The sequence below is a fragment of the Morus notabilis genome, unplaced genomic scaffold, assembly GCF_000414095.1.
Source record: "Morus notabilis unplaced genomic scaffold, ASM41409v2 Scaffold1300, whole genome shotgun sequence".
NCBI classification, from domain to species: Eukaryota; Viridiplantae; Streptophyta; class Magnoliopsida; order Rosales; family Moraceae; genus Morus; species Morus notabilis.
In genome coordinates this window covers 266,870-284,639 of record NW_010362109.1, presented here as the reverse complement: position 1 = coordinate 284,639, position 17,770 = coordinate 266,870, and the positions used below count along the sequence as shown (strand labels likewise).

The following is a 17,770-nucleotide window of genomic DNA, read 5'->3' as shown; positions in this document are numbered from 1 at the left end:
ATATATATATATATATATATATGCCAACCATGTGAAATGAAAGAATGACTTTCAATTCTTTTTGAAATTGGAAGTTCGATAACAGAAAAAAGAAAAAAAAATCAAAACAAATTCAATTTAAACGGTGGATTTGATGAAAAATTTTAAAATTCAAAATAAAGAAAAAAAGGCAATAAATTCAAAAGAAATTCTGAATATTAAATATCCAAAAATCAAAAGTACATAAATTGAGCCATTTATGGTCGCTTAACTCAAAAAGATGAACTAATTGTCTCATAATGATCAAATACAATTTTTAAATCCTAAATTCAAATAAAAAAAATCTTGAAACCAAATTAAAAAAGAATCTTTTTAATTCTTCATATGGTCATATACCTAAGAATTATCCAAATACAACTTTTAAATTTAAATTCCAAATCAAATTTTAAAATGTCCTTGAATTCCTCATATGGTCATATACAAGGAATTCTCCAGAAGTAAAATTTAAATTCAAGAACTACGAAGACTTATTTTTATTCTGGCGTAGGTAACTTAAATACAAAATCTAAGTGCAATCACAATTTTCAAATTCAAATCAAAATTCTACATAAGAATTATCCAAATCTTAAATCAAATTTTCAAAGTCCTTTTAATTCCTTATACGGTCATATACTGATGAATTATCTAAATCCAAATTTTTAATTAAAATAAATTTCAAATTCTACATAGGAATTATCTAAATTCAAATCTCAAAAGGCTTTTTAATTCCTCATACAGTGGTCATTAAGGGTGGCAATTCGTGTTAACGGATCGTGTTCGTGTCGTGTTAAACCCCTCAGTTGACACGAATAGGTCTGACACGAACACAACCCGTTTATTAATCGTGTCAAAATACAAAACCCAAACACGACCTGTTTATTAACGGGTTGACACGACACGATTAACCCGTTTATTAAACATGTTGTAAACGTGTTGTGTCAACCTGTTGATTACCTGCCAACACGTTTATGAAACAGGTTGTAAACATGTCGTGTCAACCCGTTAATTACTTGTCAACACGTTTATGAAACAAGTAATTAATAGGTCGTATTAACCTATTTTTGAACCTATTTCAAAACCTATTTCAAAACCTATTTCTGAACATGTTTCTCAACCTGTTTAACATGATGTAGAGACATTACATAATCTAAGTTCAAAATTAAAACAAACACATGAAAGTCTCTCACAAATTAAAAAACAAACACATAAAAGTCTCACAAATTAGCAAACAAACATACATGATTAATAATTAAACATTTAAATAATTTAAGAATTCCCGGAGTTGCACAAGCGTAAACAGGAGCGAAAGCAATTAATATATGCAGTTTCATAGCGCTTGTTTCAAGTCTTATTTACAAACTTTCACCCTGACTTACTCAGAATGATCCAAATGTGTTCTCTCCGCTGTATGTCATGTAGAGAAAACCATCCTCGTCCTTGTGTTCCTCGTAGATTGCAGACATCATAGCAGCTACAAATGAAATAGAATGTGTTAAGGAAATCGTTTCACATAATTGCGATGACAGGAGCAAGTTGTATTTTTACAAGCTACTTTTCTCACCAGTAGGTGGCAAAATGTTCTTCACAAATATAAAGATGGCCTTCTCGGCACCGAGTTTTATCCTCTTACGGACCACATACACAAACTGCCCAACAGTCAAATCAGCAAGAACCAGATATCTGTGCCCATAATCATTCAAAAACTTAGTAAAGCACCAATATATGATATCTTAACACAGTTACCATAGCCCAAAATCTTCGCTCACGAAAAACCACAAATTTGCCTTCAACAAGGGAAGAAACACATACCCCTTGTTTCATAATTAGTACAAACTTCATACAAGGGAAAAAAAAAACTTCTATACACTTTCTGATGATCTTGTGCGTATGATACACATGAAAACTCTTGCACAAACTTCATATACATAAATACAGTAGCATACCAAGCACTTTTACAACCATTGTATTCACTGTGATTTTCTTATAAACAAAGATTAAACCACATATCAAACCATAAACAAAAATTCATAAATCCAAACCATAAACACAGATTAAATCATCAACATGAAAAGAAGTAAAAACCACAAAGATAGATCAATCATCAAAACAAAAAAAACAAAAAAACAAAAAATGGATCTGCCGAAATACCTGAAAGTTTGAAATGGAGCTGCCGAATAGAGGTATGGCCGCAGGTGTGGGTGACTTTTGAGAGAAAGAGAAGGTCGCCGTGAAGAGAATGAGCGGCGGTGGAGAGAAGAGAAAGAGCGCGGTGGAGAGAAGAGAAGGCGCGGGCGAGTGGCTGTGGAGAGGGTGAAAAAAATGAGAAGAAATAAAGATCGATCTGACAAAGAAATGAGAAGAAAACGCCTTCACGATGGCCGATCTGACGAAGAAATGAGAAGAAGCAGCGGTGGAGAGAAGAGAAGGAGCGGGCGAGTGGATCCGACAAAGAAGAAGAAGAAGCGAAGAAATAGAGGTATGGCAACAAGGGTGGGTGACTCTGAGAGAAAGAGAGGGCCACCGTGAAGAGAAGGAGCGGCGGTGGAGAGAAGACAAGGCGCGGCGGTGGAGAGAAGAGAATGAGCGGCGGCGGTGGGAAGAGGGAAAATAGTGGGAACTGGGAAGAGGAAAACCTAGCTAGCAGAGATGATGAATAATGTGTATTCCGTATTCCTGCTTTTAGTTTTTGTTTTGTATACAGTATACTTTTATTCTATTACTTTATTAATATTTTTTTTTTAAAAATTAATTTGCAAAAAAAAAGTAATAAACAGATTGTAATTGGGTTGTGTATTCGTGTTACCTAAATATGACACGTTTAATAAACAGGTTATGACGGGTCAATTACGGGTTGACGGGTCAACCTGAAAATGACACGTTATTTAATCGTGTTTCACGGGTTCGACCTGATTTTGACCCGTACCTATTTAAGATAAACCCAAACCTGTTAATTTCGTGCGGGTTTCGAGTCGTGTCGTCATGTCGTTACCCGGATTGCTAGTCCTAGTGGTCATATACCAAAGAATTATCTAAATTAAAATTTCAACTTAAAACAAAAAATTCAAAAAAAAAATTTATAGGGACTATGAAAAAATCTTCTAAAAAATTCTATCTAAACACAAATTTCAATTCCAAATTCAAACTACAAGTGGCTTGATCCCTCAATGAGGTTATGTAGGCAACTTGGCCAAATTCACCGAGCTCAGTCATAATTTTAAATACACCCAAATTTTCCAAATTCACAAAAAAATAGGATTTACCGTTTTAATTGAAATCAAAAGGTGTTCTCTTATACTAAGGGATTGTAATTAAGAAGTTATTTTTATAATTTTGAATATGTCAAACTTAAAATAATAAGCTCCATGCTTATTCAATCCTAATATAGGCGAAATTATATTGTAAGTAAAATATTTTTAAATATTTTTGCTCAACAGTTTATGGTAGGGTAGGCAAATAAGCAATACCAGTAGAGCAAGTTAATAAGGGGACGTTTGTTTTTTATATTCATCCTTGATTCTGAATCATGATTCATCGTTCTCTACAGTATTTTCTCTTATAAAAAATACACGTAAAGCAAAAATAATTTTAAATTATAATTTTAAATACATAAATCAAACGTTCTTTAAAAGTGTTTGATTGAAATCAACACAATCAAAAATAAATCGATTTTTAATATAACTTTTAACTTTTCGCATGGGATTGAGAGTGCTATGATTTTATTAATTACCGTCCTTTTTACAATTATGAAAAGCATCAACTATTTATGAAAAACATCCTTCAAAATAAATTATTTGGGCTGAAATTATTATAAAAAAAAAAAAAGAAGAGAGTTTAAATTGCAACTGTGGAATTTACTCTTTTGTATACTGTTTAGCTTACTTATAGTAATGCTCTTCTCCTCTACATGGTCTATTGAGAGTCATATAATCTCCCAGACCCCGCCGTCACGATATTCCGGTGAAAATGGAGCGACCAGCCACCGACTGCTGCCACGTGGTGGCGATGCCGTACCCCGGCAGAGGACACATCAACCCAATGATGAACATCTGCGAGGAGATTGTTTCCCGGAAGCCACACAACATCCTCATCACCTTCGTCGTAACCGAAGAGTGGCTCGGCTTGATTCGGCCGCGGAATCGGCCATCAATGCACGACAACATCCGCTTTGTCACGATCCCCAACGTCGTACCCTCCGAGCACGATCGATCAAAGGACTTAGATGCGTTCGTGGAAGCTGTCTTTAGGAAGATGGAAGGTCCCTTTGAGGAGCTCCTCGACCGCATCGAGGTTCCGGTGAGCGCCATCGTAGCCGATAGCCACCTCCTTTGGGCCTTGGATGTCGGGAACCGGAGGAACATTCCGGTGGCTTCGCTTTGGCCTATGTCTGCTTCTGTCTTCTCGGTCATTTATCATTTTGAGCTGCTCAAACAAAACGGCCATTTGCCTGTCCAACTTTCAGGTACGTTGATCTTGTTTTTACTTTATTAAAAGATGAAGAGATTATGAGATCTTGGTGTTTTGATTTCCTTGGGTATAAAAAGAAATGGAAAAAGAAAAAAAGCACAACAACAACGAAGGAATTGGTGCAAAATGAAAATGAGTCCAATTACCACTAATTAGCATCCTGTTACGAAGATGTAATTGCATTACGATATTTACCACTAATTAGAATTTGGGAGAACACGATTCTTCTTTTCTTTTGAACTTTCTTCTGCCACGCTTCGTTCTTGACTGGCAAAAGTTGCGTCGTCGTGCTCATTTTGTCTGGCTTGAATGAGTAAACGTTTTGTTTTGCTTTTTTTGGACTTCGGTTAATGAAACATTTTTTAATTTGATAACGTTTGAGCTTATGTCACAACGTTGAATTGATTGGCACCTCAACAACAACATCAAGCCTTAATATCAACTTAATTAGGATCAGCTATATGAATTTCACTTTTCTATGCAGCTCTATTTGAAATTAGACTTTTTCTTGAAAGTCTAGATCTAGAATATTTTTCCTAACTACTTCGGTCAATGTAATTCTTAGTTTACCCCTCCCTCTCCTAGTATTAGGTATAAGAATGTCCTCCCAAGCACGAACTGATAGTTTTAGTGGTCTACGTTGGACATGCACGTACCACCTCAAGTGGCATTCGCACACTTTATCTTATATTGGTGCTACACCTACTTTACTACGAATAACTTCATTTCTTATGCGCTTCATTCTCGTATAGTCACTCATCCATCTTAATATACGCATTTCTACCACATTCATCTTAGATATATGTTGTCTCTTAATGGCCTAACATTCACTACCATATAACATAGTTTGACAGATTGCAGTCCTACGGAACTTTCCTTTCAACTTAATAGGCATCTTGTCATCACATAAAACTCATGTAGCATTCTTCCACTTAACCCACCATGCCTTAATCATATGTTGAATATCCTCTTCTATATCTCCTTTGTACTGCACTATAGACTTAAGGTACCTAAACTTCCTAAAAGCCCTAATCTCCACACCATCTAAAGAAATTCCAACACTCCTCAATTTGAAAATTTTAAATACAATCCACCAAGAGCATAAATGAAAAAATTAAATAGTAATTTTTTTTTTATGGAAAATAAAATAGTAATTCTAAGTTTTAATTATAATTTAATTGTAGTTTGGTTTGTTTAGCTACTAGAATATTACTATATTAGAACTGTCCAATATATATGTCTATATTAATTCCATTTGACATATTTGTTTTTTTATTTGTGTAGTCGACACTGGATTAACGTCAAAGAGCGAGGACATGAAGTAGTAGATTACATCCCTGGAATTTCCACAACTCGCCTGGCTGATCTTCCATTAGGACTTTTAGACACAAACAATACTAGCCAAGAAATTTTACAAAAACTATTTATTTTTTTCTTTTTAGGCGATTTTGTAATGTTTTATGTTATTGACATAAAATTGTCCTTTATGATGCAACCATTTTCACTTTTTCATTTTTTTTCTTTGGACTTTGTTGACATTAATATATTAATGAGCTACAGGCTACAGCTAGTATCTTTTCCACATTTCAAAAGCGAAAACACATTCAAGACAAGTTGCGGTACTCTAGCCTTATGAGATTTGTCATAATCGAAACGAACAAATGGTCCCAAAACCTTTTATTGGTGTTGCCAAGTACTTCTCGTATATCTTTCACCATTAAAACAATGAGTTTTACTTTACAAAGCATGGCCTTGGAGTGTCACATTGGTCATCTTCTTGCAATTAGTGCATAAAGTAGACCAAAATATTTGTTAATAAAAATATATTGCCGCTCCCACTTCGTTAACGCTGCCCCCATTTTTATTTATTGTATTAGACAAGACTCCAGAAGAAAACGACACCCCATGGGACAGAAACATCAGGAACATCGAGCACGGCTAATTCACTCCTAAAACTATCACTATTACCAAATAAGTTTTTGTATAAACCATACTCGTATCAAGTAGAATTTCAAGGTGCCTAAAACTATTGGTGTTTTTATCTTTAATTTCGTTACATTTTCTTTTATGCATTTCGCACATTTCCCATTTAAACTAGTTATCACAAAACTTTTAATTTGATTAAACTCCCTAAATTTAAATAAGTATTTCAAATTCGATAATGACTATTAAAATTTGGACATAAATGCTCTCGTAATTGTTGCATTAACTCATTTGAAAGGAAAAAGAAAAAAGAAAAAGAAATTTAGATGATGATTGGCATGTACATATAAAGTCTAAAGACACTTCTTTCCAAATTTTGATATTATTCATCAGTTTGAATACTTTCTGCAACGTTTTATTAAATTCAATGAGTAATTTGCTATATTCAAAAGTTGGAAGGGTCACGACATGTGGGACAAAAGTATAAAAAAACCCTTTAAATTCCTAAAAGGTCCTTAAATTCCTTCTCTCTAAAAATACTATATGTGTTCTCTAAAAATATGATAAGTATTAAAAGTTATTCTAAATTTAGTCTTTAAACTAAAAAATTGGCCAAAATTAATCACCCTAATTCATAGACACATGAAAATATTAAACATGAGAACTCTTATCAAATTTAGTCCCGAAACCAAAAAATAACATACCAAAGTCAATTCCTTTGTTAACTAAATAGACAAAAGAATATTAAATACTAGTACCTTTGATCTCTTCTAAGACAAAAGAATATTAAATAGACAAAAGAATATTAAATATTAAATGTTTTCTTAAACAATTTCTATTACTTTTTAATTAAAACAAGTGAGTTCTTATAGAAATTTAGTGATATTTTTTATTTTCTAAAAATTGTTCTCAAATTGTTCCTTAAAATACAGGAAATTTTCATGCTATTTTCTTAATTTTTCCTTAGATTTAAAATAAATTATTGTTTCAAAAATCAGAATCAAGATTGAGATTGGGCCAGCTTGGGGTCGGGGTCAGACATATTGGAGGTTAGGGTAATTAAGGCCCAAGCTGTATGTAGGGTTAGGGTTGAAATGGGGTAAGGATTGGGGTAATTGTTTTGGCTCTAACCACTCGAATCAAAATCTGTTGTCATATTTTCTTATCTCATTAGTTGTTTATCCAATTACATTCTGACACTTTAGAAATTGTTTAAGTATTTTAAATATTTTATTCCTATTCACATGGTTAAATTACTAAATTAAGATGACATGATAAATAATTAATGAAGAAACAAATAACAACGTAAAAAAATGAAAAAACCAATGTGATAGCCACTCTGGCTCAGACCTTCACTCAGAGCTCATCCCCCAATCTCGAGCCTGGCCCAGTGTTAATGACTTGTCTATGTTCAACATGTTAACCATGTTTAAAAAAAATTATGGATTATTATTATCGGTGGCGGTTGAACTTTAGGGTCATTCTCAATTATTTTTCTGAAGTTTAAAACTCATACTTTACTCCTTGAACTTTGAATTGTTCACACTTAATTCTTTTGTTGTAATTTATGTTAAGACAAAATAGAAAAAAGAGAATAATGCAGTCACATAGTCTTTTTATTTAAATTTATGTTAAAAATAAATATATAAAAACTACATAGTTACACTTAATCCCCTCTTTTTTAGTTTGATTTCAATAGAAATTCTTAGAAAAGTGCTTAAATAGGACAAATTCAAATTCAGACTAATTCAAAATTTAAAAAGTGAAGTGAGATGACCTCATAGTTTAGAGGGTACCAGTAAAATTAATCAAAAAATTTACCTATTCTTTTTAACAAAGGCTAAAACTTAAAAGTTATTGTTTTATAATCTTGTTTTTATTTCGTGTCATTGCAAATTAAGAAACAAATATTTCTTTTATGGAGGCAGAGACATATAGGGCTAGACGTAAGGTAGGGTCATTATACTTTATTTTCATAGAGTGATTAACTTCCACACATACCTTTAGTTGATAAATATGAATTGTCTATGTTCACAATGTTCCATCAATTTATTTATCAAATGCGCTAACTTTGGCTATGTATAAAATTCCACTCTTTTTTTTTAAGAGAGTTAGTTGAAAGGTATTATTTCAGTATTTTTACAAAGAAAAAAAATTCAGAAAATGTTTGGTGAATTAATTGTTCACTTGAAAAGTATCGAATAATTACATGCAATGCAATCATTAGGAGTTCATGATTAGGGTGAGTTTGGTAGTGCTATAGATTATAAAAAAATTACTTTTAGCTGTGCTGAAGGAAAAAATAGTTGTTATAAAAAACAGTTGAGTATTTGATAAACTGTAATTATACAAGTGTTGCTGGTTTCAAAAGCAGTGTAATAACGTTTAGTAAATTATATCGTTGAATTAATGTGGGTAGTTAAAATGACCGTACTTAATAATATTAAATTAATATATAAAGTAATTAATAATTGATAATTATTTAGCAAATAAAAATTAATATATTAATAATATAACAATAATGAATAAATTATTATCATTAATGAGTACATTAATAATCAAACTATATATATATATATAATAAATTAATAATTCGTATATACATAATTTATTAATATTGGTAATTATTCTTTTAATAATGATTAATTACTAATTATTAATTATTAATTATTAATAATTAATATATTATATTTTGATCATTATAATTTAATATTAATTATGAATTGAGTAATTACTATTTATTTTTTATTTACTAACTATTTACTAATTAATAGACTATTATTAACACAATATATGTTTGATATATTAATTATTAATTATTTATTTAATAACTTATTATTATTTGTTTTATTGTCAATACGTTATATAATTAATTTTTGACAATTAATCTTTAACTAAATAAATAATTTCTATATTATTTATTATTTTATTAAGAAAATTAAAAACTTAATAGTAATGAATTAATAATTAAGTAATTACTATTTATTTATTAGTTATTAAGTATATCTATTTATTAATTTTTAATTAATATATAATACAATTAGTAATTAATAATTAATTATTTAATATAATTTTATTGATAATTATTTATTGTACTGTATTAATTCTCATATAATTTAAAAATTAAAATTGTGTTTGAACTGTTTATAATTTTTACCGTAGATTTTTTTAAAATATTTTAAAAATCACTTTTTATTTTACTAAACACTACTATCAATATACGATTGTTAAAAAAAAAAAATTTGAGCTCAAAAGACACTACCAAACTCACCCTATATAATGTTCCACATGGTTCGCCCTTTCGATACTAATGCCAGTTCACTTATACTTGAGCCGCCTCGTTTTGTGAAGAGAGAGAGAGAGCTTTCCGCCGAACATGACAAACCAGAAATCACAACCACCGACCACAGTGTGCCACGTGGTGGCGATGCCTTATCCAGGCAGAGGCCACGTCAACCCCATGATGAACATCTGCAAGCAGCTAATTTCACGGAAGCCCGACATCCTCATCACCTTCGTCGTCACCGAGGAGTGGCTCGGCTTGATCGGCTCCGAGCCGAAGCCAGACAACCTCCGATTCGGCACACTCCCCAACGTCATACCCTCCGAGCACGGCCGCGCCAACGACTTTCCTGGCTTCGTCAAAGCCGTCAGCACCAAGCTGGAAGCTCCCTTCGAGGAGCTGCTCGATCGGCTTGAGCCTCTGGTGAGCGCCGTCGTAGCCGACAGCTACTTGGTATGGATGACACGTGTCGGAAATCGGAGGAATGTTCCGGTGGCTTCGCTTTGGCCTATGTCTGCTCTTCTGTTTTCGGTATTTTACCATTTTGAGCTTCTCGAACAAAACGGCCATTTCCCAGCCGACCTCTCAGGTGAGCACATTGCCATTGCTGTAAATATATATGAGCAATTTCTTGATTAAACAAAGTATAGACAGTTTTCTTCAAAGCCCAAATTATGAAAATAATAATAATAATAATAATAACACTTTCTGAACAGTAAACTCGTTGCTCTTGTTTCATTTGAAAGGTATGCAAGTATATATTTTGGTCACATTACTCATCAATAATTAGCAAAATGGTTTGCTTATGATTGCACGAAGAAGCAGTACTTATAATCTGTTCACGTAATCTGACTCATACGGTCCTCGTTTATAACACCTAATTTTATGTGTGGGAGAATAAATCAAGGTAGAATTTTGCTTACTCGTGAAAAAGAGACGAGTAATATTTTTTTTCCCCTCCATATAGAAATAATTTGGGAAACGAGTAAAAAGACTAAAAGGATGTTTGTTTTACAAATTTGAATCATAAAACTATTTTGTTGTAGTGTTTCCTTAAAAAAATTGAATTTCGGTTCAAACCTATGAATCAAACCTGTGAGCAAAGAATAAGGATCTAACTATATTTACTTGATCTTTATTTTTCGAATGAAATTGTTTCATGCATTCATGATATATAATTATCTTGTATTTTTTATGGTTTCAACACTGAAATTTCATTTTCTTTGTATCGTGATCATGAACCTATAATCAATACTCGTGCGTGATCAAAGAGCGAGGAGACGAAGTTGTAGATTACATCCCTGGAGTCTCTACGATGCGCGTGGCAGATTTGCCGACGATTTTCTGCGGAAGTGGTCGGGAAACCTTATCAATAGCCTTGGAATGTGTTTCTAGGGTGTCCGAAGCCCAATATTTTTTGTCAACTTCAGTGTACGAGCTTGAACCCCAAGTCTTTGACGCTTTGAAGGCGAAATTTGCTTTCCCTATCTACCCCATTGGACCTAGCATACCTCATTTCCAACTTGAAAGTTCCTCTAGTCACACTAATAATGGTCCTGACTATCTCAAGTGGCTAGATTCTCAACCCAAAAGGTCCGTCTTGTACATCTCTCTAGGGAGTTTCCTTTCGGTTTCGAGTGCCCAATTGGATGAAATTGTGGCTGGGGTAAAGAATAGTGGCGCGAGTTACTTGTGGGTGGCGCGTGGGGAAGCCTCAAGGATCAAAGACGGCGGTGGAGATTTTGGATTTGTGGTGTCTTGGTGTGACCAATTGAGGGTGTTGTGCCATCCTTCTATAGGCGGGTTTTTGACACATTGTGGATGGAATTCCACTTTGGAAGCCATTTTTGGTGGGGTCCCTATGCTGACTTTCCCCTTATTTTGGGACCAAGTTCCAAACAGCAAGAGAGTTGTTGAGGACTGGAAGATTGGCTTAAGGGTGAAGAAAAAAGCGTTGGGGAGTGATGAGAGTACTTTTGTGTCAAGAGATGAAATCTCCGAGCTTGTGAAGAGATTTATGGACCAAGAGAACAATGAAGGGAAAGCAATGAGAAAAAGAGTAAAGGAACTTCAAGAGGCCTGTCACCAAGCAATTGCCAAAGGTGGGTCATCCGACACTAATCTTGATGCTTTCATAAGGGATATTTCACAAGGCCATCAAGCTAATTTTAATTAAGCTTGCCGCTAGGTGATTTATTATAATGTTCTAATTGGATCTTGTTTTTCCTTCAAAATGTTTTTTTTTTTTTTGGAAGCTGTTTCTCATCTCGTACGTTTGCTTTGATTTGGACCGTTCTATTCTACTTCATCAAATAATTGGCATGGAAAAATTGCTCTATTTTGAGCTCTGCTAGATGCCGTGTACGTTTTGTAGTTACTTTTGGGTCTTTTTGACACGCTCATGATAAGCTGTTGAAAATTGAGTCTTCAGAATAAGACAGAGTTGCTTTGTCACGCCCTCAAACTAGGGTTAGTGATGTGAAGACTTATTTAGAAATTTAAACATGTTTAAGAGAGTGATTAGCAAATAATGTTATAAATATTTTAATTTTTCAAATCCAAAACATTCAGGTATTTTCAAACAAGTCCCTGTACTTAAGAGAAATTTAATTTCAAGAAAGGTGGTGGAATTTTCAACCAAATCAGTTTAAAATCACGTCTTTAGTATCAAGTCAGGAATTTCCACAAGTGTTTTGCATACATGAATATAAACAAAAGTAAATGCGAAATCAACTACAGTCTAGCAATATTTAAGTTTACAATTCATAAACTTTTATATATGCCTTGAGATAAAAGATAAGAGAAAATACAACTCTTTGCTTCCCAAGGTCAAGTCCACGTCACCGGTAGTAGCTACCTACTCCGCACTACTCCTCGCGTCGCCTGAAGGGGTTTAATATATTTAAAAACAAGAAAAGTGAGCGAAATGCCCAATAGGATATAATTTTATAAAGCATTTAAAATAAAGGTACTCACGGTCCAAAGATATACACCCGGAACCGGTCATCCATTTCTAGAAAAGGAAATACTCACATAGTAGAAAATGTCTGTATAATGAAAGTGTGCAGCTCATCATACCACTAAACAAGAAGCGGTAAAATGTCTGTCTAGTGAAAAGTGCAGAGTCATAATTCCACTAAGCAAGAAGTGGATCCATACGGATTTCGGGACTTGCCCCCAAGGATGCGATTCCCACATCCCGATCTCTGAGACCACCATGCTTTGTATCATTTCTTAAGATATTTCATTTTAAGAAATGATACTCTTTAAAATCTTATTTCCAAAATCATGGAAAACTTAATAGCATTCTCATGCTATTCCTTTGAAATCATTTCAACATGTTTTGTTCTAAAATATTTTCATGGGCCAAAATCATTTAAAGTGAGGCTAATAAGGATATAGACAAGAATATCCTACCTCTCGGATGTCAAACCTGTGGCTATCTTCACGTAGCCCTAGCTCCGCTTGCCTTTGAGGCTCCAATTCCAATCGTGCCACTAACTTTCCCATCAAAATCAACAATTTAGAGTTTGATCTTTCTCACCAAACATTCTTGTTTAATTAGATGCAATTGTATCATATTAGTATGTCATAGTTCAAAATCAATGTTCATAAACAATTTTTAATTCAAATCATGATTCTTTGACAATAGAGATTTATTCTGGAGAACCGAATGGAAAACAAGGATTCATGTGGCTAATCCACTCATTTTGAGTTCTCAAATGAGGTTAGGTCAATCCCACATCGAATTTCGTGGTTAAAACAGGGTTTTGGGCTGTTTAGGGTCAGGTTCAGTGGGAACCAGTCGACCGATGACATAGGAGTGTAACTCCACCGGTCGGCCGGTGGAGGGGTGATCGGTCGACCAGAGGGGAAGATTTCCAGGGCCAACCATGGCCGATCCGCGTGAAACAAAGCCAAATCTTGAAATTTTAGGTTCGATTCGACATATTCTCAAGGGAAATGCACAGATCCAGTTTCAAATCAACAAATAAGGTCCAAAGAATCAAAAACCCCTAATTTTCATCAAGGTTTCATCAAAATGCATTCAAAATCCATTCGAAAACGAAATCTAAACCAAAAATCACCAAACTCGACTAAAACGAGTTTCATAAGGCTAAATCTGAAAATCTAAAGTAAGTTTCGAAGAGTTTTACCTCGATCCAAGCTTTGATGTTGAAAACCTCTTGGAAACCTCCGTTTTTGGTTTAAATCCGGCCCTTGAGAAAGAAAACTTTAAGAGAGAGAGTGAGAGATGAACGAGGCAGGGAGAGAGAGAGAGAGAGGGAGAGTGAGCTTGAGGGACTGATAGGGAGAGTGTCAAGACAGAGAGAGAGAGGTAGAGTAACGTGAGGAAGAGAGAGGAAAAAGAAATAAGGAAAAAAAGAAAAGAAGAGAGAAAAGGAGAAAGAAAAATTAGAAAGAAAATATTAGGGAAAATAAATAAAACAAAGAGGGGTGAAACTGTAAATACTAAAATAAATTTAAAAGTTCATGATTAATTAAGAAAATCAATTCAAGCATACTAATAAATCACAATTATCATAATTAAATAAGTTTAATTTCGGAGGACGTTACATGTTTTACTGTAAGTTTACATCTTTTTATTTGTATTTTTTATTTTTTGCTAACGTTGCTGTAAGTTCACATATGACAACCAACTCTCGCCACCGAGATAACTACAGTACTTTTAGAATTTTAGAAAAGTGTCTTAACATGAAAAAGAAGACTCATTAGTTATCACTATTAATTAAAAGGAAAAAAAAAAAGGAGAAGAAAATCATTTTCACTCAATGACAACTGACTTGCATGCTTCAACGAGGTTAATTTTACAAACCATTAATCCAGTGGTTCCACATTCATCCCCTTTCAGCATAATCAAATATCAACAAAACCCATTGTTGAGTAAAAATATTTATTAATTTTAAAATAATATTTCACACACAATATAATTTCATTTATATTAGGATTTAATTAGCATAAGAGTTTATTATTTTTAGTTCAACCCATTCAAGATTATAAAAATAACCTCTTAATTACAATCCATTGGTACAAGAGAAAACCTTTTGATTCCAATTAAAACAGTAAATACTATTTTTTTGTGAATTTGGGAAATTTGGGTTGATTTAAAACTGCGGCTGAACTCGGTAAATTTAGCCGAGTTGCCTACATACCCCATTAGGGGATCAAGCCACTTGTAGTTCGAATTTTGGGTTTGAAAATTTTAGATAATTTCTCGGTGTATGACCTTATGAGGAATTTACGCACTTTAAAATTTGATTTAGTTTTGTTTTGATTTTGTCTTTTATAAGGATTTCAGGATTGAATATGATCTTGAAACTGTACCTAAATTTTAGGTTGCCTACGTATCCGATAGAGAATCAAGTCAATCGTAGTTCTTGAATTTGAATTTAGATTTTGGAGAATTCCCCGATATATGACCATAGGAGGAACTCAAAGATATTTTAAAATTCAATTTGGAATTTTACTTTAGAATTTGGATTTGAAAGTTATATTTGGATAATTCCCCGGTATATGACCTTATGAGGAATTAAAAGGATCCTTTTTGAATTTGGCGTTGAGAGATTTTTTTTTGTTTGAATTTGGGATTTGAAACTTGTATTTAATCACCATATGATTTTATGAGACAATGAGCTCGTCTTTTTAAATTAAGGGGCAATAAAGGGGCTCAATTTGTGCACTTTAAATTTTTTGGTATTTAATATTCTGAATTTCTTTGAAATTTATCCTTTATCCCTTATCATTTTTTTTTAATTTTAAATTTTATCATATCCAAACTGATTGATTTAATTGTACGATGTTGATCCCTTCTTTTTTGCTAACAATTTAATTTCGAAAGAAACTCAAATTTCTCTCACCCTCCTCATTTCTACACGTTTCTTTTTTTTTTTCATATATATGTATACATTACATTGCAAAAAAACATTGCAGCTGGCAACTTTTATATATATATATATATATATATATATATACACATTACGCAGTAAAAAAACTTTTTGATATATATATATATATATTTACACACACACACACATTACGCTGTAAAAAAAACATCACCGGTGCAAAGTTGGTAACTTTTATATATATATACGTGTACCTGAACATCAATTCCCATCATATCTTGATTTACGTGTAAAGCTATCAGCCCAACAAAACAAGACACACACCCACGGCTTTTATCTCTTACACACCCACGGCTTTATCTCACACACACACACACACATATATATGTGTGCGTATGTGCGTTTTGGTGCACTGTAAAGGGATTGAAGGTGACGTTTGTTTCTCTTTTTTATTTTTTTTATTTTTTTTTTACGGGTATAGTGTGATTTATATGAATATTTTTATATAGATCATATGCATATAATTTTTTATATGCTAATCTTTAAATTGTAATTCGTATGAATTTTTCACTCGAATTGCACTCAAAACAATCATAATAAATAATTTAAAAAACTTTTAATCCTTGATTTTTTGAAATCACATTTGACTTATATAGATCTCTAAAAAGAAATCCAAATCTTAGTGATAATCATAGGATTGTGATAAGAATGAGAAACTACACACCACGAGTGCATTAGGAATTTATTAAGAGTATTACAAATAAGAAATCTTCAAGGAATAAATCACAATCCCACACTTTAAAGTGTATATAGGACTTGATTTAAATGCATTGTATCTGTTTAATAACACAGAAAATTAAAACTGTCAGTGTAGAAAAAGACCAAAATATCAAAATATGTATTTACCTTATTGTTTTGAAATACCACGATACACTTCTGAAGATGTATATTTTCTCTCACGTCACTGTCACATGCACCGCACCTTTTTTTTTTCTCTTTTCTTCTCACGTTTCCACACACACACCTGCACCTTTTTTTTTCTTTCACGTCTCACGTTTCCCCACACTTGCACACACCTGCACTTTCTTTTTTTTTTCTTTCTCTCTTTCACGCGCACACACACCTGCACACAGAAATTTTTTTTTTCTACACACACGCACACACGTCTCTAGATGAAAAGCACTCCCCCTAAAAGTTTTTTTGTCTCTTCTGCACTCGCTTTCTTTATATAAGAGAATTTCACATTCTGCACGTTCGTTCTGCACCACGTTTTGCACCACGTTCTGCACCACGTTTTTACACCACGTTCTGCACCACGTTTTTTTACCACTACTCCACATTTTTAAATGTGCTTTTTTTTTAAATCCCCATTCTTTTTTTTATTATTATTTTTGGGCCAACACAAAATTTTATTTTCTCCTCTCATTTTTTAAAAGGCCCATTTGTGATTCATCATCCAATGTACATATATATATATTTTACCGCGAACAGATGCCCCCTCAAGCGTGTGTGTGTCATTGATGAACACGTGCGGCGCTTGAGTTCATTTTTTTTCATTTTTTTTAACTCCCTTTTTGTTATTATTATTTTTCAGTTGCCGATTGATGTTTATGGGGAGATTTGTTCAGAGAGGGCGCCAGACAATCGTGGTGGAGAGGTTGATTTTGGTCCAAAATATCGACGTTCAATATCATTAAATGAATTCATTGCCTCTACGGATTCGAAACACCGGGCTATTTTGACCACAACTTGTGAGGTACCTTGTGAAGATTTGAGATACAAATTCTCAAGTGAGACCAAAGCTATTCAACATCTTCAACAACATGGTCCTATCTTGAATGAGCTTTTGAGGGCTCATTCCAGAATCTGCAAATTTTTAAATGTTACAAAGGTATCCTGGGGAGAATGGATTGATTTTTTTTTATCGTGGGGATACACTTCTTCATGGGTTGCCGAGTGGGCCTTCGACTAAACCCAGGCAAACACCTTATAAAGGGAAATTTTTTTTGAAAGAAAGGCCTTCTCCCAAGACCTTGCGTTTGGATGTTTCATAAGAGTGCATGCTTACAGCTTTCCTATCTCTTTGGCTGAGCTGGTTTGTTTTTCCCTATCAGAATAGTTACATTAGGCCTGAGACTTTCTGCATGGCCACTTTGATGGTGCAAGGAAAGAAAGTGTCGCTGCACCTTATGTTTTGGGTTATATCTACCATGCGTTG

The 17,770-nt window shown here is 33.4% G+C and overlaps 3 protein-coding genes across 3 annotated transcripts; 2 read left to right on the top strand and 1 right to left on the bottom strand.

Moving 5' to 3' along the window:
- Positions 1-1,257: 1,257 nt before the first annotated feature.
- Positions 1,258-3,228, bottom strand: LOC112092171. Its single transcript, XM_024167572.1, has 5 exons — positions 3,165-3,228; positions 2,518-2,635; positions 2,167-2,385; positions 1,580-1,698; positions 1,258-1,489 (listed from the first exon to the last, which is right to left on the bottom strand). The coding sequence occupies exons 1-5, from the start codon at positions 3,226-3,228 to the stop codon at positions 1,395-1,397; spliced, it is 615 nt and encodes a 204-aa protein (XP_024023340.1). The 3' UTR covers positions 1,258-1,394.
- A 664-nt stretch (positions 3,229-3,892) lies between these two features.
- On the top strand, positions 3,893-5,882 carry LOC21394431 (UDP-glycosyltransferase 87A2). The gene is made up of 2 exons (XM_010101158.2): positions 3,893-4,477; positions 5,767-5,882. The coding sequence occupies exons 1-2, from the start codon at positions 3,982-3,984 to the stop codon at positions 5,805-5,807; spliced, it is 537 nt and encodes a 178-aa protein (XP_010099460.1). The 5' UTR covers positions 3,893-3,981; the 3' UTR covers positions 5,808-5,882.
- Positions 5,883-9,692: 3,810 nt separating this feature from the next.
- Positions 9,693-12,114, top strand: LOC21394430 (UDP-glycosyltransferase 87A1). The gene is made up of 2 exons (XM_010101157.2): positions 9,693-10,277; positions 10,960-12,114. Exons 1-2 carry the CDS (start codon positions 9,782-9,784, stop codon positions 11,862-11,864), a joined length of 1,401 nt encoding a protein of 466 aa, XP_010099459.1. The 5' UTR covers positions 9,693-9,781; the 3' UTR covers positions 11,865-12,114.
- The last annotated feature ends 5,656 nt before the right edge of the window (positions 12,115-17,770 follow it).